The sequence below is a fragment of the Taudactylus pleione genome, unplaced genomic scaffold (assembly GCF_031769625.1).
Source record: "Taudactylus pleione unplaced genomic scaffold, aTauple2 ptg000064l, whole genome shotgun sequence".
NCBI lineage: Eukaryota > Metazoa > Chordata > Amphibia > Anura > Myobatrachidae > Taudactylus > Taudactylus pleione.
The window spans coordinates 385875-409037 of record NW_028284466.1 but is presented as its reverse complement, the minus strand read 5'-3'; the positions used below and the strand labels follow the sequence as shown (position 1 = coordinate 409037).

Sequence of the window (23163 nt, the reverse complement as noted above, 5' to 3'; positions counted from 1 at the left end):
CTCTCACCCCTCTTATTTACCTCCCTCATTCCTTTCACCTAATTCCATTATCCCCTCTCTTTAACAGCCTCAGTAATTTTAACTCCCCCCATGTACTTTTCTCATTTCCTTCATCTATTTTACCACGGTAGAGCTTATTTACCCTTCTCGTTAGGGACCTGGAAGTGATGTCGGTGAGGGCAGAGGTGCAGTTCATGCCCATGAAGGCCAGCTATACAAGTAAGTTGTCCCCATTTTAACAAGACAGTTGTCCCCTCGCGGGCTTGCTGCACTCGCCATGCTTTGGGCTCGGTGGCTCGCCACATGGTTATATTCTCCCTCTATGCCCACTTGGATGGTAGGAAATTACGCTGGACACTGACTAATGACGTCAGGGTTCTCTCCGTGAAGGGGATTTAGACACTACCATTTTACCACTCCCTCCTGTCTGCCCAATCCAACTTCACTCTCCTCTGGCTACTGCCCTCTATTCCCCAGACACAACCTTCCCCCCTCCTTCAGTCACTACCAGTGTAAAAAACACACACATTCACTTACATCCAGGGGCGCCTCGGCAATGCACACAAAAAAAAAAAAAGCAACTGGAAAAAACAAACCTAATTCCTCTTGTTATGAGCGGAATTGGCAACTATGATCCTGCTGGCACTGGCTGCACCACCCACCTCACAGTCCTGATAGGTGCTACTCAAGTATCTTCTAACCTTGCTGGGTGTATTACCAGTTGACAACTACTTGTGGTGCCAGGGATATGCTGCTCAGCCCAGTAATATCCTGCCCTTGTATTATTGGCTTTACTTACTGCTTCGCTATAGATTGTAAGCTCCCATGAGCACGTCCTTCTTTCCTTATGCACTCTTCCTTTAATCGCTTGTTTTGCACTTTATATCCTATTTGTTTGCACTGTATCTGTATATATACTTTTTTATAATAGTATCTGTGCCTGTGCCTGTTAGCATGCACTACTTGTAGATGTTTTATCTATAAGCAAAGAAAGAAAATCTCCATCAGCTGCCTCTGACACTGCACGCTCCCCCATCCAGCTGCACTTCTTGTGAGCAGGTCACTTTCTGTCTTACACCCGATGATGCTGCACTTGAAAGTCCAATTTCTGGATGACTCTCAGAAGACCTTTGTTGTGGATGTAAGTAAATTGATTACAATTCTTCACTAATGTGTTTAAACAGTAGATGACGTAGCTTGAGAAAGAGACTTTTGTGATATACATTGTTTGAATAGGGCATTATTTTCCGTTTCATTCTTTGTAACATGTTATTTCTGATTATGTTCCAGATACGTTTTTTTAAATTAGATAACTGAACAGAGAGGCAGCTATTAAATACTATATAATATATTTATATATACTGTAGAAAGCAGCACTGTTCTGTTTACATATATTATAGTAACATGTAATGTTCTGAATGAAATGTCAGTGATAGAAATACAGCATGTCAGTACGGCTTATATTCTGCATTGCTTGTCAGTCCTAATAACATTGCTGGCTCTGAGATGTGCACACATGTAAGCTGGTGGGAGAGTAATTCCCTAAATCCTACCAGTCATGTATGTTTTGTTAGATGTTATTTTGCATGTCACACATTGTAGAGGAGGTGCACACAGTGTTGTTTTGTACCCCACTATGGTTCTCAGTATCTGTTTTTGGGTCCCTTGTTTATCCTTGAACAGAGGCACGATGTCCAAGACAATTTGCGCTCTGACACTTGATGTCCCAAACAAGGGGTGCACTGAGACTTGGGTTCCCAGAGCTGGGGTGCACTGACGCTTGGGTTCCCAGAGCTGGGGTGCACTGACGCTTGGGTTCCCAGAGCTGGGGTGCACTGTTGCTTGGGGTCCAAGAACAGGGGTGCAGTGACTTAGGATCCCAGAATATGGGTGCAATGACACTTGGGGTCCCTGAACATGGGTGCAATGATGCTTGGGTTCCTGGAACAGGGGTGCACTGTCACTTGGGGCCCCAGAACAGGGGTGCAATGACGCTTTGGGTCCTAGAACATGGGCGCAATGACGCTTGGGGTCACAGAACATTGGTGCACTGACTCTTGGGATCCCACAACAGGGATGTGTTGACACTTGGGGCCCCAGAACAGTGGTGCACTGACGCTTGGGGTCCTAGAACAGGGGTGCACTGACGCTTGGGGTCCTAGAACAGGGGTGCACTGACGCTTGGAATCCCAGAACATAGGTGCACTGACGCTTGGGGTCCTAAAACAGGTGTGTACTTTGGTTCCCAAAATAGTAGTACACTGATGCCTTGGTGGTGCATTGACATGGGGTCTAGAACAGTGGTCCCTAGTAGAAAAGACCATAGACCAATGATTTAGACTATGTTGTCTCTTTGTATAAACAGAATTGTATTATTACGATCACGTTGATGTATGTAGCATGTGACAATTTATTATAATTTTATTTTACAATACTTAATGCATCTGATAACAAAATACCAAGCATAAAATATTATTATATGAATACAAAGATTTACAGTTTCTGTGGGACCAAGGCATACAATATATAGTATCTCAAATTATGCTATCTTTATTTCTTTAGTTGGAATATTACCATCTCCTCACTCTCTTTGTGTATCTATCTATCATAATACAATATTATATATAAACACATATTTATTAGATTTTATATCTATACACACAGTCACACACATACTGTTTCATTATCTCATTGTATAACCATTCATATATGTAGAACAGGACATAAAGGTGCAGATATTCCCTCCCCTCTCCATACTCGGCATTTGATATGTGTCATATTTGTAACCTGTTTTGTGTTTATGCAGTAACAAAAAAAATTATTTGTTAAATGAATCGACTTAATCATAACCAATAATCAAAATGTCAATAAAAATTAAACTGGTATTGAGTGTATTGTAAATATATATTACTAAATGAATGTATCTAGCCTTGTTTGTTCTGATCAGTTATATCTGTTATATACATGCAGACCTATAGATAGTCATGTTGGAGTCAAGTCAAAGAAGCTGGTGGCTAAGTATTTGTTATTGTAGATAATGGCTCCATTAGGGCGATTCTTCTGCAGGATGAGCACATCTGACCCTTCACTTGCAGGCATTTCATCCATTTGGTGATGAGAGCTGTGCAGCATGAATAGGGCCTGTGAGCTCAGGGTGGATAAAAGGAAGAATTGCTCAGGGCAGTGTCAGTGATTAAACAGAAAGAGGATTTCACATGGGGAAACCACCGGTGCCTCCTCTGCATACAGAGATGAATGTGCACTAATCACAGTGACCTCATGAGTAACTAAACTAATATATATAGCTAATAATCATTGCATAGTGCTACAAGTAATGTATTTCCCACAATGACTGTTTACGGTCTGTAGCACCAGGGCCGGCAGGTCATACTTGGACTTGCATACTTGCCAATAGTATTATACTGCTTTTATACCTAAATTCCGGGTCTGACCCAGAGATTGGAACAGGATTCCAAACCGGATCAGACCCGGAATTTAGCCGGTGCCGACCCAGGATTTTCCTGAGTCGGCGCTGTTCATACCGGAGCCGGGTCTGCAGTGACCCGGCGTGGAAGTGGACGCTTGGAGATGACGTCATCTCCAAGCGCCACTGAAGCCGGCCAATCGGCAGGCATGCGGCGTGCTCCAGGTCATCGTGACCCGGATCGCGCCGTTTACACTGCAGGGTTTCACGGGTTGTTCCCGTGTTAAACCCTGCAAGTTACCTGGGTTGGATTGCTGGGTAACTCGACCCAGGAATCCAACCCCGTGCCCTTTTACACCAAGGAGCTGCCCGGGTTAACCCTGCAATAACCCGGGTTTTAGCTCTGGTGTAAGAGGGGTATTAGAAACACATTGCTGCTGCAGAGCATGTGCATGTGCATTAAGCGTGTAATGCACTGTGCTGACTCCGCAGATCTTTGCCCACTACAATGCTCATCAATGTATATTTACTAAACTTGGCTGCAATTCAGTTTTACATATTAAATGCTCATCTCTAAAGCATTTTAGCTCATTTAAACCCAGAAATTAAAATAGATTGTGAAAAAATGCATCAAAAATATACAGAATGACAGAAATTGTGATGAAAAGTTAAGACCCCCCCCCCATACATCTGCGATGTATTGGGCCAATTCACATGTTGGATTTACCTGATTTTTGCTGATCCCGAACCAAATATGATAGAGATCAGATAATCTGGGATTAACATGAAGAATTTTGCAGATTTGCCCAACGTATCGGAATCATTGATAGCAGCTGGTCGGGGGTTTAGTGAAACGGCCGACTGATGTATGTGGCCCTTTAGTTGAAAGAAATAGGGACTATCCCTGGAAATTAACGAATGGTGGCAACTATGGACATGTAGTTCATTACATGGGAAACCTCACTCAGAGTTGGACATCAAGGCAAGTTATGGCGATTTTACTCTGCAACTTTTGTATGTGCACATCGCATCTTTTGCTCTGCCGACTTGGCTGCATTTTGTACTTACACCTCCCTGACGGTTTGGAAGGGGCGTGTAGACAGCTAAAGGTCAGTAACAGCATGATAATGCAAAAAGCGTCCCTAGATAGCCACCTAATAGGCGTACATCTTACTGTCTGGAGTGGATATACCTGTGGGTGTTCAACCCTGGTGGCGATAGCTGTAACCTGATAATGAAGGTCGCATCTGAGACACACCCAATTATGCATATATAGTATAACACTGCAGCTGTGAATAGCAGGATTACAGTGTACTAAACACTCATTTCTAAAGCTGCATACACACACAAAGATTTAGTAAATGAACGATTTTAGTAAATGATTTTCGTTCATTTTTTCAATGAACGATTTTTTTGAACTACAAACGATTTTTGTATATTCCCTTACTGAAAATTGTTGAGTTGGTCAGTCTGACTGAACTACAAACAATTTTTCCACCGTTGAGCGAAAATCGTTGAGTTGGTCAGTCTGACTGAACTACAAACGATTTTTTCAACGATTAAACGATATCGTTATCGATAATCGTTCAAAAAATCGTTGTGTGTGTATGCGCCTTAAAAAATAAAGGCTTCTGATATATTAATTAGTGTGGATCGTCAGGGACATAAGGTCAACATGAAAGAATATCTAAGTGCCTAATCCCACCAAAAATTAAATAAATGTGTCGACCATTTTCGGGCCGACCAGTTATGTCGACCTTTCAACCCTGTCGACCTTTTGTACCTGTTGACCTATTGCCTGTCTAACATCTGGTGCCTATCTAGTCATTGTCAACCTTTTAACTATCTATAGTCCGGATACCTAAAAAAAGTAAATATATAAAATGTGCTTTTAACAGGCTTCAAGTAACCTGAGTACAGTACTTCTTATGTACACTTTCCAGTCATGTACTGTAATGTGTATAAATTACGTACAGGTGACACAGAGGTGGATGCAGCGAAGCCATCGGGTGCAAGTGGCCAATGGCTTCCCCCTGCGCATGCATTCTGATGTTACCACAGACACGCAGACTGACGTTATCCAGATCCATGCAAATTTGATAGGTGTTTCTGGGTGGCAACTCGGGGGGCGGGGTGACTACTAGACGGGGACGTGTTGTCACCACCACTGCTGGTGATCATGTTCAGTCGGAGATTCTGCGCCTGCCATAGAGGTGCGAGGTGCAATGTCTGTTGGTGTGGCCAATGGTGCATCTTTGTACACACATCGGTGGATCTGTGCTGCAGCTGGTGGGCATTTCTAAAGGACACCCATCAGCCACGGCATTAGACTAAAGACACAGTAGCGGATGCAACAAAAGACACAGCTACTACGCTACTGCAATAGCATCCACCTCTGAATTTTCTTTTGTAGTCATAGTGAAGCCACACCGTCTATCATATCCCTGGTGCATCAGCTCTTGTTATATGCAGGGGGAGGCCGGCACATCTTCTACCATGTTTCCCCAATAATAAGACACTGTCTTATTTTTTTTTTTTTTGCTCAAAAAAACTCCATAGGGATCATTTTCGGGGCAGGGCTTATTTTAATTAACATTGACGTTGTTGAATGCAGTCTGTGCCTATCCCTCCCCCACCCCATTGTTGAATGCAGCCTGTGCCCCTCCTTTCCCGCCTCATTGTTGAATGCAGCCTGTGCCCCTCCTTCCCCGCCCCATTGTTGAATGCAGCCTGTGCCCCTCCTTCCCCCCTGTTGTTGAATGCTGTCTGTGCCACTCCCCCCCATTGTTAAATGCAGCCTGTGCCCCTCCTCCTCCCCCCCCCATTGTTGAATGCAGCCTGTGCCCCTCCTTCCCCCCTGTTGTTGAATGCTATCTGTGCCACTCCCCCCCCATTGTTAAATGCAGCCTGTGCCCCTCCTTCCCCCCCCTGTTGTTGAATGGAGCCTGTGCCCCTGGTATGATGTTTGTAGGAGCATGTAAAAGCGCATGCACACAATCACGTAGAGGTAACTATTAAAGGGCAAGAAAAAGCCACATACACAAATAATACACTGAAAAAGCCACATCTACATAAAATCCGCTGAAAAAGACACAGCTACAAGAAATACATTGAAAAAAAAAACATATTCACATAATACAATCCAACCCACCCTGGTGTCACTCCAGCCCCTCCATGTGTCACTCCAGTCCCCCTCATGTGTCACTTCAGCAGCCTCCATGTGTCCTCCATGTCACTTCAGCCCATTTGTCACTCCAGCAGCCCCTCCATGTGTCACTCCAGCAGGCCCTCATGTGTCACAACAGCAGACACTTATGTTTCACTCCAGCCCCATCCCCCCTCTCATTCCGGGCCACTCCAGTCTAGCCACCTTCCACCACATTCCCTCCCACTACACGTGCCACTGCTGCTTTAGACTGTAAGCTCCATGAGCAGGACCCTTCTCCATTCCTGTTCTCATTACCTACATCTCTTGCACACCAGCTACATGCTACACCTCTTCCTTGGGCTCTCTGTCCCTGGACTCACTCCTGTTCAGCCGCTGTTTGTTTCTTCAGGTGACCTAGACCCGTATCTGAGCCCATGCTAATAAGTACAGGTTTCAGCTGGTGTCAGTGGCTGTGAGATTTGTGGTACTTTTTGTTACTTGTCTACTGTTTTGTACTGTACTGGTTTACCCTGTACTGTCTTATTGTTTTGCCCTCTTTACGGCACTGTGGACCTCTTGTAGTGCAATATATGTAAAGTTTATTAATAATAATAATAATAATAATAATGCGCAGGCTCTTTACTGTGCATGTGCAGGTCTCTGCAACTACAGTCGCAGTGCCCCATAGCCGCTGTTTGTGGGCGGGGAAGGGGCGGCGCTGGGCTGCATTCCTGAAAATTGGGACGTGTGACTCCTTTTTCTGATGCATATTTAGTGGCCCTGGAAGCGTGAACAACCCGACCACCCTGAGTACCTTTGGGTTACTTAGATGGCTGATGTTCACGCAAGTGATCCAATGCTGCATCTTCAGACGCAGCACCGGATCACCAAAGCCAGCAGGAGCAGTCTATTACACAAGACACCTCCTGCAGCATCAGCATATTTTAGCACAGTATCTGCGCCCAAAGACACATGTTCACGGAAAATTGTGCTGGTGCAAGCTTTCGATGGTATGACGATGGTGTGCCTAAAGATTCAGCGAGACTGTTTAGCGCTGCCCCATATACCTATCCCACTCAGTATGAACAGAATTGATTGTGGCATTAGCATAAAGAAGCAGACTCGGCTGCTGCAAAAGACGCAGAGGCTCCTGCGTGCACCTGTGAATCAGGCCCTAGATCACCTCTGCTGTTATTGCAAACGAGTCGCACAACAGAACATCCCTTATGAAAGGATGCCTCTTTTTGTAAACAACTGAGGTGGTGCGGTTGTGCCATGGCTATGTATTTGTGATGATGGCTCTCCACACTCCCATCAAAATTTGCCAACCAGCCTGTGTAAAGCAATAACGTGTTAATACTATAAGTATTGTGAATAAAGCACAGGAAAAGTTGTAAATGGGAATCTAGGGCTATGTGTGCCCTAGATTCCTGGCTTTTGTCTGGTGTACAGAAACTAATTGGCAACATTGATTGTCAGAGCACCTGTGAGAGGCTGATACAAGGTGTGTCAGTTGCTAGTCTCAAGCTGGCCATCCACTATACAATTTTCTGTCAGATATCTGCCCAATCTGGCTGATTGGAATGAAAACCTGGTAATGTATGGGAGCAAATGACAATCGTCCATTTGCTCACAAATACTGGAAAATAGCCAAAAATGTTTGTTCAGACAAATTGGTTAAAACACACAAATTAACCATTTTGAAAAAATTTTTGTCCTTCTTTCAGTGTTTAAAACCATATGATCGACTGTCATTTGCTCCCATACATTACCAGGTTTTCATTCCAACCAGCCAGATTGGACAGATATCTGACAGAAAATTGTATAGTGGATGTCCAGCTTCAGTCTCTCACTACCTGGGGAACAGGCAGCAGACCTGTTGAGAGACACTGTGATTACTGGCTGTAAATACTGTCTACCCCAGGAGACAGCATCCTTATCCTGATCATGCCACAGCATATATCCCAATATTCCATGTTGAAAGCTCAGGATAAAACAGGCCAGGTCCATGACCTGCCCATTTAGCCATGACAATGCCCTATTTTCTTAAAGAAAATCAGGACTGCCCAGTGAAAATTGGGAATGATGGAGAGTATGCTATAAACACATCTGTCCTTGTACATGAGGGCGTCCTCTATTTCTTAACTCCATCAATGGTCACTTTCATGAAAACAAGGCCGACCGACTATGGAAACCTGGATCTCCAACTGTTACGAAGACGCACCTCCCAGCATATCTTGACAGATATTGACATGGTATGCTGGGGCGTGTAGTTCCGCAGCAGCTGAGTTATAGGATGACTAACTCTGCTACAGACATCTAATATGTAAAGTACATTTGTTACACAGAGCATTGATGAACATTACTACAATCAGATTTAAGAAAAACACTCGACAGATAACTGTATTATGTGGAATTTTCCTAAGATCTTTGCTGGCAAAGCCTTCATTTTACCAAGATATCCACAGAACAAAGCACATGAAATGTTCCATTGCAGAGCATTATAATTGTTTTAATTACATGAGGTATTTTAACTTAGACAGAACATGGCATGACGTTACAGTACAAGCTGCTATTAGACTGTCACTATTCGAGGATCATCACAATACATAGTAATTTACCCCAACAGCTTTTGATTTTTGGAAGCTTGCTATGCTCATTACTCCAGCAATCAGTTCAACCCCTCACCTGCAATGTAGTCTGCTTGTCCCAGTGGAAGTAGAGCAATCATTCATTGCATGCTAATCACTGCACTGGTCAATAGGACACTTTGTGTAATGATAGCAATAAAGTGCAAACTACTGTGTAAACTATTACATATTTTATAAGTCATCCTAGAATTCTGCGACCTGTCTAAAAGCACTTAAGGGGGTATTCAATTAGCCGCAATAATGCAGTAATTTTCCGTGAGCTAAGTTTTTGCACCCTATGCGTGTGAAGCATGCTTATCGTCTGCGTGCAAACATTTTTTGCGCAATTCAATCCATAAACTCGCAAAGCGGCATTCCCACAACATTTTTTCCTGCTGTTACCGCCGATAAGTATAGGTGAAAATGAGGAAATCTGTCTGTACCCCAAAAAAAGACAAAGTTATATAGGATAACAATATAGAAGTGTATTAGTGTCCCTAATAAAAGTATTCTTTAAATTGTGTCAAATGGCTTTTTTATGCATGTTTTTAAAGCAGCCAAATAATGATAGACAGCAAGTGTTTGTTGGCAAAATAAATGTAATGTTCTACTTAAATTGGGGGTGCATAAAATGTCTATAAGTATATATTTGTGGGCCTGATTCAGCTTTGGGAATAGAGGGGGTCATTCAGACCCGCTCGCAAGCAGGTCGATGTTGCCCCACTGCGCATGACGGAGGGAGCTCCGTCTTGTGCATGCGCGAGACCCGGATAGCGACGGGCTCTCCGTCGCTCCGGGTCTCGCACCAAAGGGGGCGTGCTGTCGATGTTGATTGACAGCACGCCCCCTTTGGTGGGCGTGCCGGGGTTGTGGCTGCCAGACGGAGGCGTTCCCATGGGAACGCCTACCGTCTGAAGCCGGCCCCACTGACATCACTAGTGATGTCAGTGGGAGTGATTTTGGCTCTGATAGAGCCAAAATCACTCCAGGGCTTGCGGCAGCGAGACCCTACCGCAGGGTCTCCGTCGCAAGCCCGATGGTCGCGATGGTCTTGACCATTGCGACCATCATCATGGACGCTCGCATAAGCTATGGGTGGTCACCCACAGCTATGCGAGCGTCCAGGAGGACGCTCCATTTTCATGGAGGAGGGCCCTGATTCAGAGCGAGTGCTGTGGTCAGAGCGTTCGGCTCTGAATCAGGCCCAGAGTGCGAAAGAGCACGTAACTCTGAACCAGGACAAACCATGTTGCAATGCAAGGGGTGCAAATACATACATTTTATTTTGCATGTACAGTAAATACTGACTGCTTTTGCATGTAGCACACAAAAACTTCACAGCTTTATTTTTACACTGCAATTTAGATTTCAGTTTGGACTCACTCCTCCCAAATCTAAATCTTTCTGCACATTTTACATCTGCCCCACCTGCAGTGCAGCATGGTTTAATCAAGATGATCAGTTACGTGCTGTTTCTCACTCTATTCCCAAAACTGAATCAGACCCTGTGTCATTTAAAGACACTTTTAAAAAACCTTCAAAATAAGCCTCTAACACCCACACCTGCAATCTTAAAAACACCTGTCCCACTCATATAGCACACCCATATACTTACCCCACTCAGCATCCAAGGGACACGCCAAACAGGCACCTTTTAGCCTGTAGAGCTGCCCAGAGCGTCATTAGTATGCCCCAGCACCATGCAGTACTCTACTTCCCAGATCTGGCGACCCAGTCCCCTGGGTGTAACATCATGAAGTCACGGGTTTAGGGGGCGGGGCCAGCACAGGGCTCACAGCCTTCCTGTCACTGGGACATTTATAACAGTAACACAATGGAAAATGTGCAGTGACTTTCTTTATAAATTGGCAAATAATTATGGATTACATTTTTAATGGCTGTTTGTGTTTTGTTTTTTATAGCAAAAAGCTCCTGGTAAAGAATTGTTTAACATGAGCTGCAATCATTTAAACCTAACTGAGAAAGAATACTTTGGTTTAGAGTTCAAGAATAACTCCGGATATCAAGTAAGTGAGAGTCCAGAAATCTGTTTTATTATTTTCAGGCCATTTTGTCCAGTGATCTAGTGATTTTATTACTGTTACCCTTAGTTTATAAGGTGATCACTTCTTCTCATCTATGTGGGTCATTCACACAGGTGCAAAAATGTGGGTCCTCCGAACATAAACATAGATGCACTTACACTCGCCAACATTGGGAGAGCTAAAGTCCTGTTGTTTGGACATCATTCATTCCGTTTAGCATTTCACTTTTTTATCTTACTGTAAATACACTTTATGTCCTAAATGTTTCCATTTTGTTTTTGTGCACCTCTAAATGTGTGTTTGGATGGTGCCAAAGGAGAACCATTGAAAGTACAGGGTGCCAGCTCCTCTCCAATACATCTGAGAACGCATTAAAAGTCTAATAGTTTTGTGGGGTTAGATGGTTTCTCACCCACTTAAATGTAATATATGTACCCTCTGAAGGTCATTTCAAAAATCTGCTTCCCTAAACAAACTCATGTTTGTTTTTTTATTATTTGCTAGCAATTTGATTCCTGCATTCAGCAGACAAACACTTATCCGCACAAAAATACAGAATATATATATAAACGTACTCGCCTTCTTTCATACGTTGCTCCTGAGAGATGGGGACCTCTGACTTAATTCTGGCATTTGTGTCATCAAGTCGGTGGGACAAAGCAAATGATGCTTGTGTCATCAGGCCTCTGCTTACCCTATAGTGGCTCAAAGACATGGGGTGTTCTCTTGTATATACTTTCTTATTTGAATTTTGCTATCACAAGACTAGACATGCTGTATATGACGCAAACGCCATACTAATATTTACATAGCTCCTTGGCAAATTACATCTTTTCTGTAGATAATGTTTGAGATTTTGCCTTGAAGTCTCCTCTCTTGGAATCCCCTGCTATAAACAACAAACACATAAATGAGTCAGCTGCTGCAACCACAACTGCCCTTCTAGAGAAGAACCCGTTGCTTTCATGCTGCCCTGGCATTCTTGTGCTTATTGCATACCTTGGAGTAAGGCTGGGTACACACTATGCAGTTCAGCCGACGAATGACATATCGGATAGTGCAGCGGCGTGTGTGTACACCTGATATGTCTGTGAACTACGTCATTCACAGACATATCGCATCGGCCCTGCAGCACAGCCAATGTCAACATAGCTTGCAGATATATCGGCACATCTTTCTGTTTATATTGGCGATTCGTCGACCGCCCTTACACTGGCTGCAGGGATCACCGACACTGATATCACAACTGGGAGGGCAATTTTTTTATTTTTTTTTAAATTCTGTTTTTTATTGGAAAAAACAAGGTAATACAACTTCCATTAGATGATGATAAATAAAATTTTCCATAACATATCAGGTCTCGATGCAGCGAGAAAAATTATCAAAATTACTAAACATAGCAATGTACAAATAAAGAAACCATCAAAATAAATTTCCACTGCAAATTTCTATACGAAAATAAAAGGAAACAATAACTGAAAAAAAAAAAAAGACCATGGAGGGGAACAAAATCGTAGAATTAAATCAATGCATTTTATTCATAATTAATCAGTTTGCATCTGCACCAGTAGAAATATGATTGTTATATGTGCTCGATGATTTGTAAACAAGCCAAGGACACCAGGTGGATGTGAATTTGGACTGTTTATCTACTGAAGATAAAAGAAGGTCCTCCATAGACATATAACAATCAATTTTAGAAAACCATATTTTCCGGTTAGGGGGAGTTGATGATCTCCAGAGGGCGGGTATTGAGGCTCGAGCAGCATTACTCAAATGTCGTAGCAGTGATTTTTTATATTGTGACAGTGGGGTTGAGGAATGATTTAATAACCAGAAGGCTGGGTCTGTAGGGACAGGGGTTGTAAGTATATTACGAGAAGTTGCAATAACATCAATTCAGAAAGATTCTATAAGAGGGCAGGACCACCAAATATGTAATAGAGATCCTACTGAACCTAGACATCTCCAACATTTAGCTGATATTGAAGGATACATCGTATGTAGTAATGAGGGATGTCTGTACCAACGCATTAAAATTTTATATTGTGTCTCCCTAGTTTGAATACATACAGAGCTACTATGGGCTTTGAGGAATATGTTTTCCCATTCCTTTTCTGAGAGAGTTAAATTTAGATCTCTTTCCCATGCCGAAATAAAATAAGGAGGGGTCTGAGAGCCCTGATGTTGTAATAATTTATATATGGTTGAAATCGTATGTGTTGGATTTAATGGGGCTATACAGATTTTCTCAAACTGTGTCAACTCCCTAGATGCCAGAGTGAGTCTAGATCTGGATTGAAGATAATGTCTGACCTGCAGAAATTTCCAGAAATCTCTTTGTGGAATATCCCATTTAGTCCTAATATCAGAGAACTGTTTCACACCCCTGGAAGTCACCAGCTGTCCGACCCTGAAGAGCCCGTCAATCGCCCATCCAGAGAAGTGTGAGAGGGTCAAACCTGAAGAAAAATCTGCGTTAGCTAGGAATGAGGTTAAGGGACCAAAAACTGAGGATATATCAGGCAGGCGACGTAAAGTCCTCCAGACTGAAAGGGTTGGGGTGATGGTCGGGTGGGCATTAGAAAGCTTGGGCATGGCGGAGAGCCAAGGGAATATCTCAGGATATTGCTGGGCACAGATACCCTTCAATTCCACCCATTGTTTAACCTCTCGACTCCTGGTCCAGTCCAACACTCTATTCAGGTGGGTTGCATAATAGTAATTTTTAATGTCCGGGAGTTGGAATCCCCCTCTTCGAGTGCATCGCGTCAAAGTTGAACATTTAAGCCTGGGTCTCTTACGGGACCAAGTAAACTGTTGCATCAAAAGTTGTATGGAGCTAAACCAGGAGTCAGGGACGCTTATCGGCAATGTCTGGAGGACATATAAAAATGAACACCCTCCCCAAATTACTATAACACTAATCCTACCTAACTATGAGAGCTGTTTAAAGTGCCATCTGCTATAGTCAGCTCGTAAAACCTTAAGGAGTGGAAGGTAGTTTAAAGACACTAATAAGGATAGGTCTAAAGGCAGTTTTGACACCTAAATATGTAATATGTGAATTCTGCCATTGAAAAGGAAAGGAGCGTTTCAACCCAGCTATACATAATGGGGGAGTTGAAATATTGAGGGTGCATGATTTGGACACGTTGATTTTAAAATCAGAAAGTGTACTGTATAAATCTAATTCACGCATCAAGTACGGGAGGGAGGTTTCGGGATATGAAATCTAAGTTAAAATATCATCAGCAAACATGGCTAATTTGTACTCCACATTTCCTATCCAGATGCCGGATATATGTTTGTTAGCCCTGATTGATCTAGTTAGTGCTTCTATGCAGAGGACAACAATCAATGGGGACAGGGGACAACCCTGCCTCGTCCCATTACTTATCGAGAATGGATCAGAAAGAGAGCCATTAATATGGACCCTGGCAGTGGGTTTACTATACAGGGCCAAGATCCTATGCAATGCTTGAGGACCCAACCTGATATGCTCCAAGAGAGACCTCATAAAATGCCAATTGACCCTATCAAATGCTTTTTCGGCGTCAGTAGAAAGCATGATAGTGGGAACCTGGCCTCTAGAAGCCAAGTGGATTAGGTTCAGTACTTTAGTCGTGTTATCCTTCGCCTCTTGGCCCAGGGCAAATCCCACTTGGTCGCTATGTATTAGGGATGGGAGTAAACCGTTCATTCTATTTGCCATTAGTTTTGCGATTAATTTTATATCCACATTTAAAAGAGAAATAGGTCTGTAGTTAGAGCATACCGAGGGGTCCTTACCTTGTTTATGGATCACAGTTATGTGAGCTTCCAAAGACTGTGGTGAGAAATGGGTATCTGCTGAAATACAATTAAAGGCCTGCAGAAGTCTGGGGGCTAGGACATCTTTAAACGTTTTATAGTACACTATAGTGTAGCCATCTGGACCTGGGCTTTTGCCCGATGGCGTAGTCGAGATAACATGTTCCAACTCTTCAATAGTAAAGGGTCTTTCTAACGCCTCGCAATCAGAAAATGGGAGCGTGGGGTAAGTTACTGACTTCAGATATTCTTTAGCTTGCAATAGACAGGAAGCAGAGTTTACTATTTTAGTGGTTTTACTTAAGTTATATAAAGTTGTATAATATTTTTTAAAACAGCAGGTAATTTCTGGGGTTTTAAACTGAAGAGAACCAGTTTCATCTTCCATAGAGCTAATAAACGAATTTGCCCTCTGAGATCGAAGTGCCTGTGCAAGCAAGCGCCCCGGTTTGTTTCCGCATTGGTAGTATTTACGCTTACATCTACGAAGAGAAAGCTGGGCATTAACAGAGAGCAGTTTTTTCAGCTGCGCTCTGGCCTCAGTTCAGCATACTCCGATTCAGACATTGTGGATTTATGTGAGGATTCCAAGGAATGAATCAACTGCAACAGACTTGCTATGCGTTGCATTCTTTGTTTTTTCATAAGGGAGCCTAATTGGATAATCTTGCCTCGCAAGACGCACTTATGAGCTTCCCATAAGGTAATTTTGGAGACATCGTCGGTATCATTCATGGAGAAATAGTCAATCAGGGTTTTGTTCCTGTCATCTCTACAAGTAGTGTCTTGCAATAAAGATTTGCTCAGGTGCCCTGTCCACTGACTAGGAGATTGATGCAGAACTGAGAGAGTTATTGATATGTGGGCATGGTCTGACCAGGTAATTGAGCCGATTGAGGCGTCTAAAAGGAGAGGAAGATGTCTGTGGCTTAAAAATAGATAACCCAGTCATGTGTAAATTTGGTGGGGGTGGGAATAGACTGAATAATCCCGGTCTGTCGGGTGAGAGACCCTCCAGAAGTCAGCCAGCTGGAGATCGTGAAATATCTTCCTGACCCTACTATATTTCTTTGTAGAATATCTGGGGGTGTTATTCGAGATATCGAGGGTTGGGTCAAGAGTCCAGTTAAAGTCCCCCCCCAGTACTACTATCCCCGAACATAGAGATTCAAGCTTTAAAAGATGAAGCTGAAAAAAGGAAGCTTGATCTTGATTAGGGGCATATACTACAATAAAAGTATAAAGTTGATTATATATCTTACAATTTAATAGGAGTATCCTACCCGGGACAGGTTTGTGGACAGAGATTACATTCACTTGTAGGCTTTTTGAGAATAGAATCGCTACTCCCTTAGATTTACTGTCCGGGGTGTTGCAGTAATAAGCAAGTGGGAAACGATGGTTGGTAAGAGATGGGCTACAGGGAGAAATTCTAAAATGGGTTTCCTGTATTAGTGCAACATCTACTCTGTCAGCCCATAAGGATCTTAATAAAGTAGACCTTTTCTCATGTATATTGAGGCCCCGAGCATTAATTGAGTATATTTTAATTGTACCTGGGGAAGTCATGGAGGCTGTAGAGGGACAAAAAATACTCTAGCCCTCAAAATGGTCAATAGAAAAAAACCACACAGAATCCCAATAGGCATATATGCCAAGGGCGAGTGTGGGGTTAGGGAGTCACCGCGGAGGGAATTAATTGAGAAATATACAATAACATAATCGCAACATGTAAACACTTAACATTGCATATCGCAATATAGAAAAAACCACACCTAATATTACAAAGATATAAAAAATAGTAATCTGATGGTTTAGTGAGAAAATATTAACTGTCCAGTAATCAAAAAATAAACTAGACTGGGAGATATGACAAATACTTAGCAAGCAATAAAATTAGTAATTAGATGGATCTTACCAGCTATTGGCGAAAGAGGAACCCAGTCCAAAAGCAGACAAGATCAATCAGGTAACATATTCAATCAATGAAGGTGGTGAAGCTTGAAATCTTCTATTGGAGCTGTGAACTTCTTTCCAAGGAGGGTTATTCTCAGGTCTTTGAGGAAGTTGTAATGCAAATTCCCAGTTGGGGATATCAAGCATTGGCAGACCGAGTCCGGAACAAAATGAAGGCAGATTGGAAAACGAGGATAGGGAGTGTATTTTCCCGGCTGAAGATACTTGGAGGTTGAAGGGGAAGCCCCATCGATATTTCAGTTGGCGCTTGCGAAGCTTGTCACTAACGGGTTTTAGGGATTTGCGCTGTTGAAGTGTGTGCCAGGACAGATCTTGGAATATTTGGATTATTGCACCATTGAAATCGACTCCGTCCAACTGTCTTGCCTTGCGAATAATATCATCTTTCTGTGCATAGTACTGTAGACGACAGAATGAGGCCCCTTTAGTTGAGCTGTGTTGCCTTTTTGAGGTAGTTTTTTATTTTTGACCATAATGTAGCATCAGAGAAAAGTTCTGTAAATAGTAGCTTAGGTCAAAGTTAGCGACATCAGGTTGTAGACATGTTACAGAGGTAAGGATCCCGCATACGGTGACTCCCTGCAGCCTGGCATCTTACAACATAAAGTCACATCGAGTAGCCAGTCAGAGAAGAGCACTGTGTTTTGCCATTTGACCTACATATGGGTGGAGTTGGCGTAAGAATTTAAATAGATAATTCTTCCTTGGCAGAATTATGGTGTGAAGAGTGAAGTGCATTCAGTAGAAATAAATTTAGGATCTTTGTAGCAACAAATGGTGCAAGGTTGATGATTCATTCATATACTGCTATAATGCACAAAGAAGGAGTGATAGAGTGTCAGTCAGACTCTGTCTGCCATGTTTGGATGGGATGAACAGTCTAGGCACTCAGTGAGAGACTTACCTGAGCAAAACACCTAGATAACAGCCAGGTACACACAAGGTGCTAGTCTCTGTCAGGGATTCTCTAGAGGGTCAGTGATTCCACTTGTCACTGGAGGGGGTGCTGTAGAAAATGGCCACCTGAGAGGTCTCCAGGGTCCAGCCGTCTGTAGCCCACAACCGTATTAGGAGCATAGTGAGGGGAGTCAGGTGAGAGGAGTCTACCTCAGTAGGTCTTGAGATAGAATGCTCCAGTGCCCCTGAGGACAGTCGCGGCACCACGCACGGCGTGTCACGTGGGTCCTGAGGTACTTCCGGGATGCTTCTAAATCGAGGCCCCAGATTCAGAGGGAGACCAGGCTGCAACCCGCGGGAGCGATTTGACTCACTCCCCGGCTCCGCTGCTCAAGTCTCCCAATGCCTGATGGCTTGTCTAAGGTGCGGGCTGTTCCTGGAAGCCGTTGTAAGTGTCCGGTGGCCGCATTAATTGGCTCAAGTGCAGGAGCTCCGGGATAGTGTGACCTATCCTCTCTGCCACCAGGCCACGCCCCGGGAGGGTAAAATTTAACTACCTGCACATTTGTGATGCCAGCACAGACACAGCGAGCAGCAGATTGGTATATGTGTATTGGCTTAACAATCGTTCGCTCGGTCTGCAGATCCCTGGATCGGTGGACAAGTGGCCCAGGTGCGTACCGAGCCATACTAGCTGGGTGATTTACTTTAGTGTATTGTTCACTCCTGGAAACACATTGCCCATTTTCTACCTGTACTAAACTGGATGGCTACTACCACTCTCGCTTCCTCACAATGGATTTAACTGATTAATGATTATATAAAGTTTTCGGTACATTATCATTAAAGTGCCCAACTATTTGTGAGCATGAAACTGCATGGTGCGACTGCCTGTTTGGTTCCTCCATACTTCGTGCTTAACTAATTTATCTAAAATGGTGAGAAGTGCTCTTGATTCAGGTTTGTCGATCAGAACCCTTATAAAGAACGGCTAGTTTCAAGAAATCAGCTAAATTTAATACCCTGATGTATATACCTTCATGCCATAACTATTAATTATTATTATTCTTTGTTCCTATATAAATAATCTGGAATCAACCCACATTGCTCTCATCTGGCAGAACCGAAGAACTGTGTATGTACCAGACACCTGGGAAGCCCTTTGTTCTTCCAGCTGGAGGAGGGGTTGATATGTAAAATACAGGTACTATAAAAAAAAAAAAAAAACATTAACCTGTCTTCAAAAAGTAAAAAAAAAATAATAATAATTCAGGTGGTGTTTGTAACCATTATAGCAGGCTTCTTATTTCTTAAAGCCCCCATACATCAGAGATTGATTGCAGCAATCGTACAATTTGCAATCGATTGTGTATAAAAATCTTTCCCTTTTTCAATCGATTGTGGCAATTCTGCAATCTGCAATCGATTGAAAAAGGGAAAGATTTTTATACACAATCGATTGCAAATTGCTGCAATCAATCTGTGATGTATGGGGCCCTTTACACAGAACGTTATCATCTTGGGGGCGATGTGTCAAAGAGATAAAGTGAAGAGAAATAAAGGGGTCCAGACTGGGGGTCCATCTGAAAGGGGTAAAGAGATCCATCTGAAAGGGGTAAAGGGGTCCATCTGAAGATGGTGAATGCTCTCGCAGTCAAGCTCCAACCGAATATATTAATTTAGGTCCCCATACTAGTGTATGGGGACAGCGGGACAGCTGAAAGGTAAGCAGGAGATATCAGTGAAAATGTTAATTTTCTCCGACTTTTGTAGAAATGAAGTCATGGTAAATGGACCCCAAACTACCAAACAATCATCTTCTAACTGTCATTTTACAGGCTGTGTTTGAAAAATGACAGGCTTGGGCTGGATTAACAATGGGGCGGGTGGAGCTCCAGCTCCAGGCCACCCCATGAAAATAGGCCCACAAGACCTACTGCAGTACAGGCTGCGCTGACAGGAGAAAGAAAAAAAAAAAAAAAAAAAGTTTTTCCTGTCACCACCACAGCGTTCCGACTCCCCATCCATTCTGCTGCCAGAATCATCATCTCCCATTCCACCCCCGAAGCCCCACATACCATCGGGCCTGCTCGTAGCTCCACCCCCGGATAGTCTGAAACTCCGCCCCCAGGCTGGCTGGCAGTCTATTCTGAGGTGCACTAAGCTCTGCCCACAAATCGCATTAAGCCCTGCCTCCTTATGCTGTATACTCTGGGATGCCCAAGCTCAGCCTGCTCCTGTGTCTTATAAAGCCCCGCTCATTGACCCCTTACACCTCCTTGGCAAATGAGCTGGGACACTGCAGCCAGACACTAGTAGTCAGAAAACTCATGGAAGTATACATAACCAGAGGTGGGTGTAATGTATGTGTGTGAATATCTATCTATCTCATATCTATCTATATATTATGTGTATATAACATATATGTATGTAAATATGTATGTGTGTGTACTGTATATATATATATATATATATATATATATATGTGTGTGTGGATATAATATGTATGTGTGAGTATGTATGTAAATATGTGTGTGTATATATGATATACCGCCGGACGGGCAGACATCGGTATCCCGATCTTCAAAATCCCAACAGGGACCAGTAAGTACACTAACCCTCCCCCTCTCCCCTGCTAAATCTTCCCCCGGTGGTGCATAACCCTAACTTACCCCCAGTGGTGCCAAACCGTAACCCTCCCTGTGACGCTTAAACCTAACCTTTCCCCCCCCTCTCACAGCTAAGTGCTAACCAGCCCCGCTATACTCACATTCAGCATCCTGGCTGCCGGGATTCCTGCGTCGGGTTGTCACCGCCTGTCGGTATTCCGGCGCCGGTCTTGTAGCCGGGTAGTAGCATACCGGTGTCCCGGGATATCTTCAGCTGAGATGCTGCACGTCAGGATTATAACTACATCCCACCGGATTAAGGAGTATAGGGGCCCCAGAAAGTTGGTTTATGAAGGACCACTAAGATTACCCCCCTCCACTGTGCTCACCATCCCATCCCTTCTGTTGTCTGTCCAGTTTGCACTGCGCTGTGCAGTTCTCCATCACATGCTGCTCCTCCAAGTTCCAGCTGTACTGCACGGTCGTGCTGTATGTGTGTGCATTTGATTGGATCCTTCCCAAGGGGGAGCATACCGATAAGAAGCCCATAGGCTTCTATTGGGTAACGCCACCTGAAGATGGCAGACTCTGATAGACTCTCATCGGCTGCTAATTACAACAAACACACAGCTGCCGTTGCCGGCGGCTGTGTGTTTGGCACTGTGTAGTGCTGACCGAACTCCATCCGGTCAACGCTACACACGCGGTGCAGCTGTGTCACAAGGACACAGTCTGCACCACGGCCCGCATGGTACACAGCTGAGTGAGGCGCCCTCCAATATGTGGTGCTCTACTCTACTCTACATAATGGGTAAGGTAGCCCTTACTGCCCTAGTCCAGTATTATCATTGCAGATTTTTTTTTTTTTTTTAAAAAAAGCAACAGCTAAAGAAGGCATTTCATTTATAAATTTACGGTAGTGACTAAGGATGTGGGATGAATACTTATAGAAATATGACAATGATCAGTGAACAATTTAGATTTTTTTTCTTTTTCAATTGCAACTATTCTAAAAGTGCGTACACACGGGACGATTTTCATCCCGAACGAAATCGTCCTGTGTGTCCTCGGCAGGGCTGTGCTTAGTGTCGTTATCGACACTGAGCACAAACACTGAACGAAATCAAGAACGATTTCGTTTAGTGCCGGGCTCCCTCCCTCATCCCTGAACATGCTCAACCTGACAATATCGTCAGCTTGGACAGGAGGTTCGGTCGATGAACGGCAACTACCAACTACAAACGGGAGTTGCCGTCCATCGTTTTGGGGCTGAAACTGGTCGATTTTTTTTGGACGACTGAACGATAAAATCGTTATCGTTCAGTCATCCAAAAAATCGACCCGTGTGTACGCACCTTAACACTTAATGAAACACAGAATAGAGTTCATACCCTTTCATACAGAAAGCAACTTTTTCTTGTAATTGCTCCACTATAGCCACACACATGACACAGGCAACACCCCCTGTGCAGACCACAGCCACACCACACAGGTCATGGCCCCACATCACTAGTTACACCACTGCAGCGACTGTCACACCCCCTGCAGCGGCACGCAATAGGCCCTTCATAAATTTCAGCTCCAGGCCCATGTGGACATTAATCTGGCACTGTTAGAAGCTGATTGGTTGGTACTTTCTCTCTTTCTCTCTCTCTCTCTCACCATGTCAGCTAGAAAATCTGTACTTTTATAATTGATTCAATATTGATACTAATCCCACTGAGTGCCACAACTACCCAACTTTAGGCTCTTTTTTTTCTAGCCAGAGTGGAATATCTATAATGGGTCAGGGGTGTATTAAGCATACTTGCCGACAATCTGGCTGCTCCTTCCGGGAGGGAGCAGCCAGATCGGCAGAACAGGGGGCGTGGTCGGCAAAAGGGGGCGGTCCAAATGAGGTAAGGGCGGTTTGCGGGCGTGACAGGGGGTGGGGCCACGCGATCGCGTCATTTTAACCCCACCCCCGCTACACAATGCAGGAAAAAAAAGGCATTGCGAAGCAGGGGGCGGGGCCAAAATGACGCAAATCGCGTCAGCGGCCCCCCTGCTGCGGGGGTTTATCAGGTAATTCGGAGGGGGGGTTGGGGGATCGGCGGCAGGCGGGAGGCTTGCCTGCCTTTCCGGGGGGCGGGAGCTGCACCCATTTATCGGGAGGCTCCCGCCCGAATCGGGAGGGTAGGCAACCCTGGTATTAAGAGAGGAGGTGGCTGTTTGCAATCTCCCTCCGGGGTCCCTTCCTGCAGCGGCTCCTGTCCTCTTACCTGAGGGAGGCTGCCGCTGCTGGCCTGGGTCTCGGCGCCTGCTCAATTAATCTGGCAGGCACCGGGACCTGCACATGTGCAGCAGTAGCACTGCGCATGTCTAACACCAGCTTCTTGGGGCCACATTGTTTGTAGCCCTGAGAAGTCCTGTAGGGCTACCCGAAAGGCAGAGCAGCGGCTTCCACTGGAAGCCGCTCTCTGCTGGTCGCAGCCCGGACTGGCAGTCCCAGTCCATCTCCTTTCCATCCTGCGCTGTTATTCAGTTGTGTTGGAAATGATGTGTGTGCAGATGTTGATACTGCAGAGTTATGTTGGCACACACCTGGGGATGACTCAAACTATGAACAGCCCAGTTACTT

The 23163-nt window shown here is 44.1% G+C and overlaps 1 protein-coding gene across 1 annotated transcript in view; it reads left to right on the top strand.

Moving 5' to 3' along the window:
* Positions 1-1084: 1084 nt before the first annotated feature.
* The window catches only part of FRMD7 (FERM domain containing 7), a 71410-nt gene continuing 49331 nt past the window's right edge, over positions 1085-23163 (top strand). The window contains exons 1-2 of the mRNA XM_088465808.1: positions 1085-1141; positions 11125-11229. Of these exons, the coding sequence (XP_088321934.1) occupies positions 1085-1141; positions 11125-11229 (162 nt within the window). The remainder of the gene's footprint in view (positions 1142-11124; positions 11230-23163) is intronic.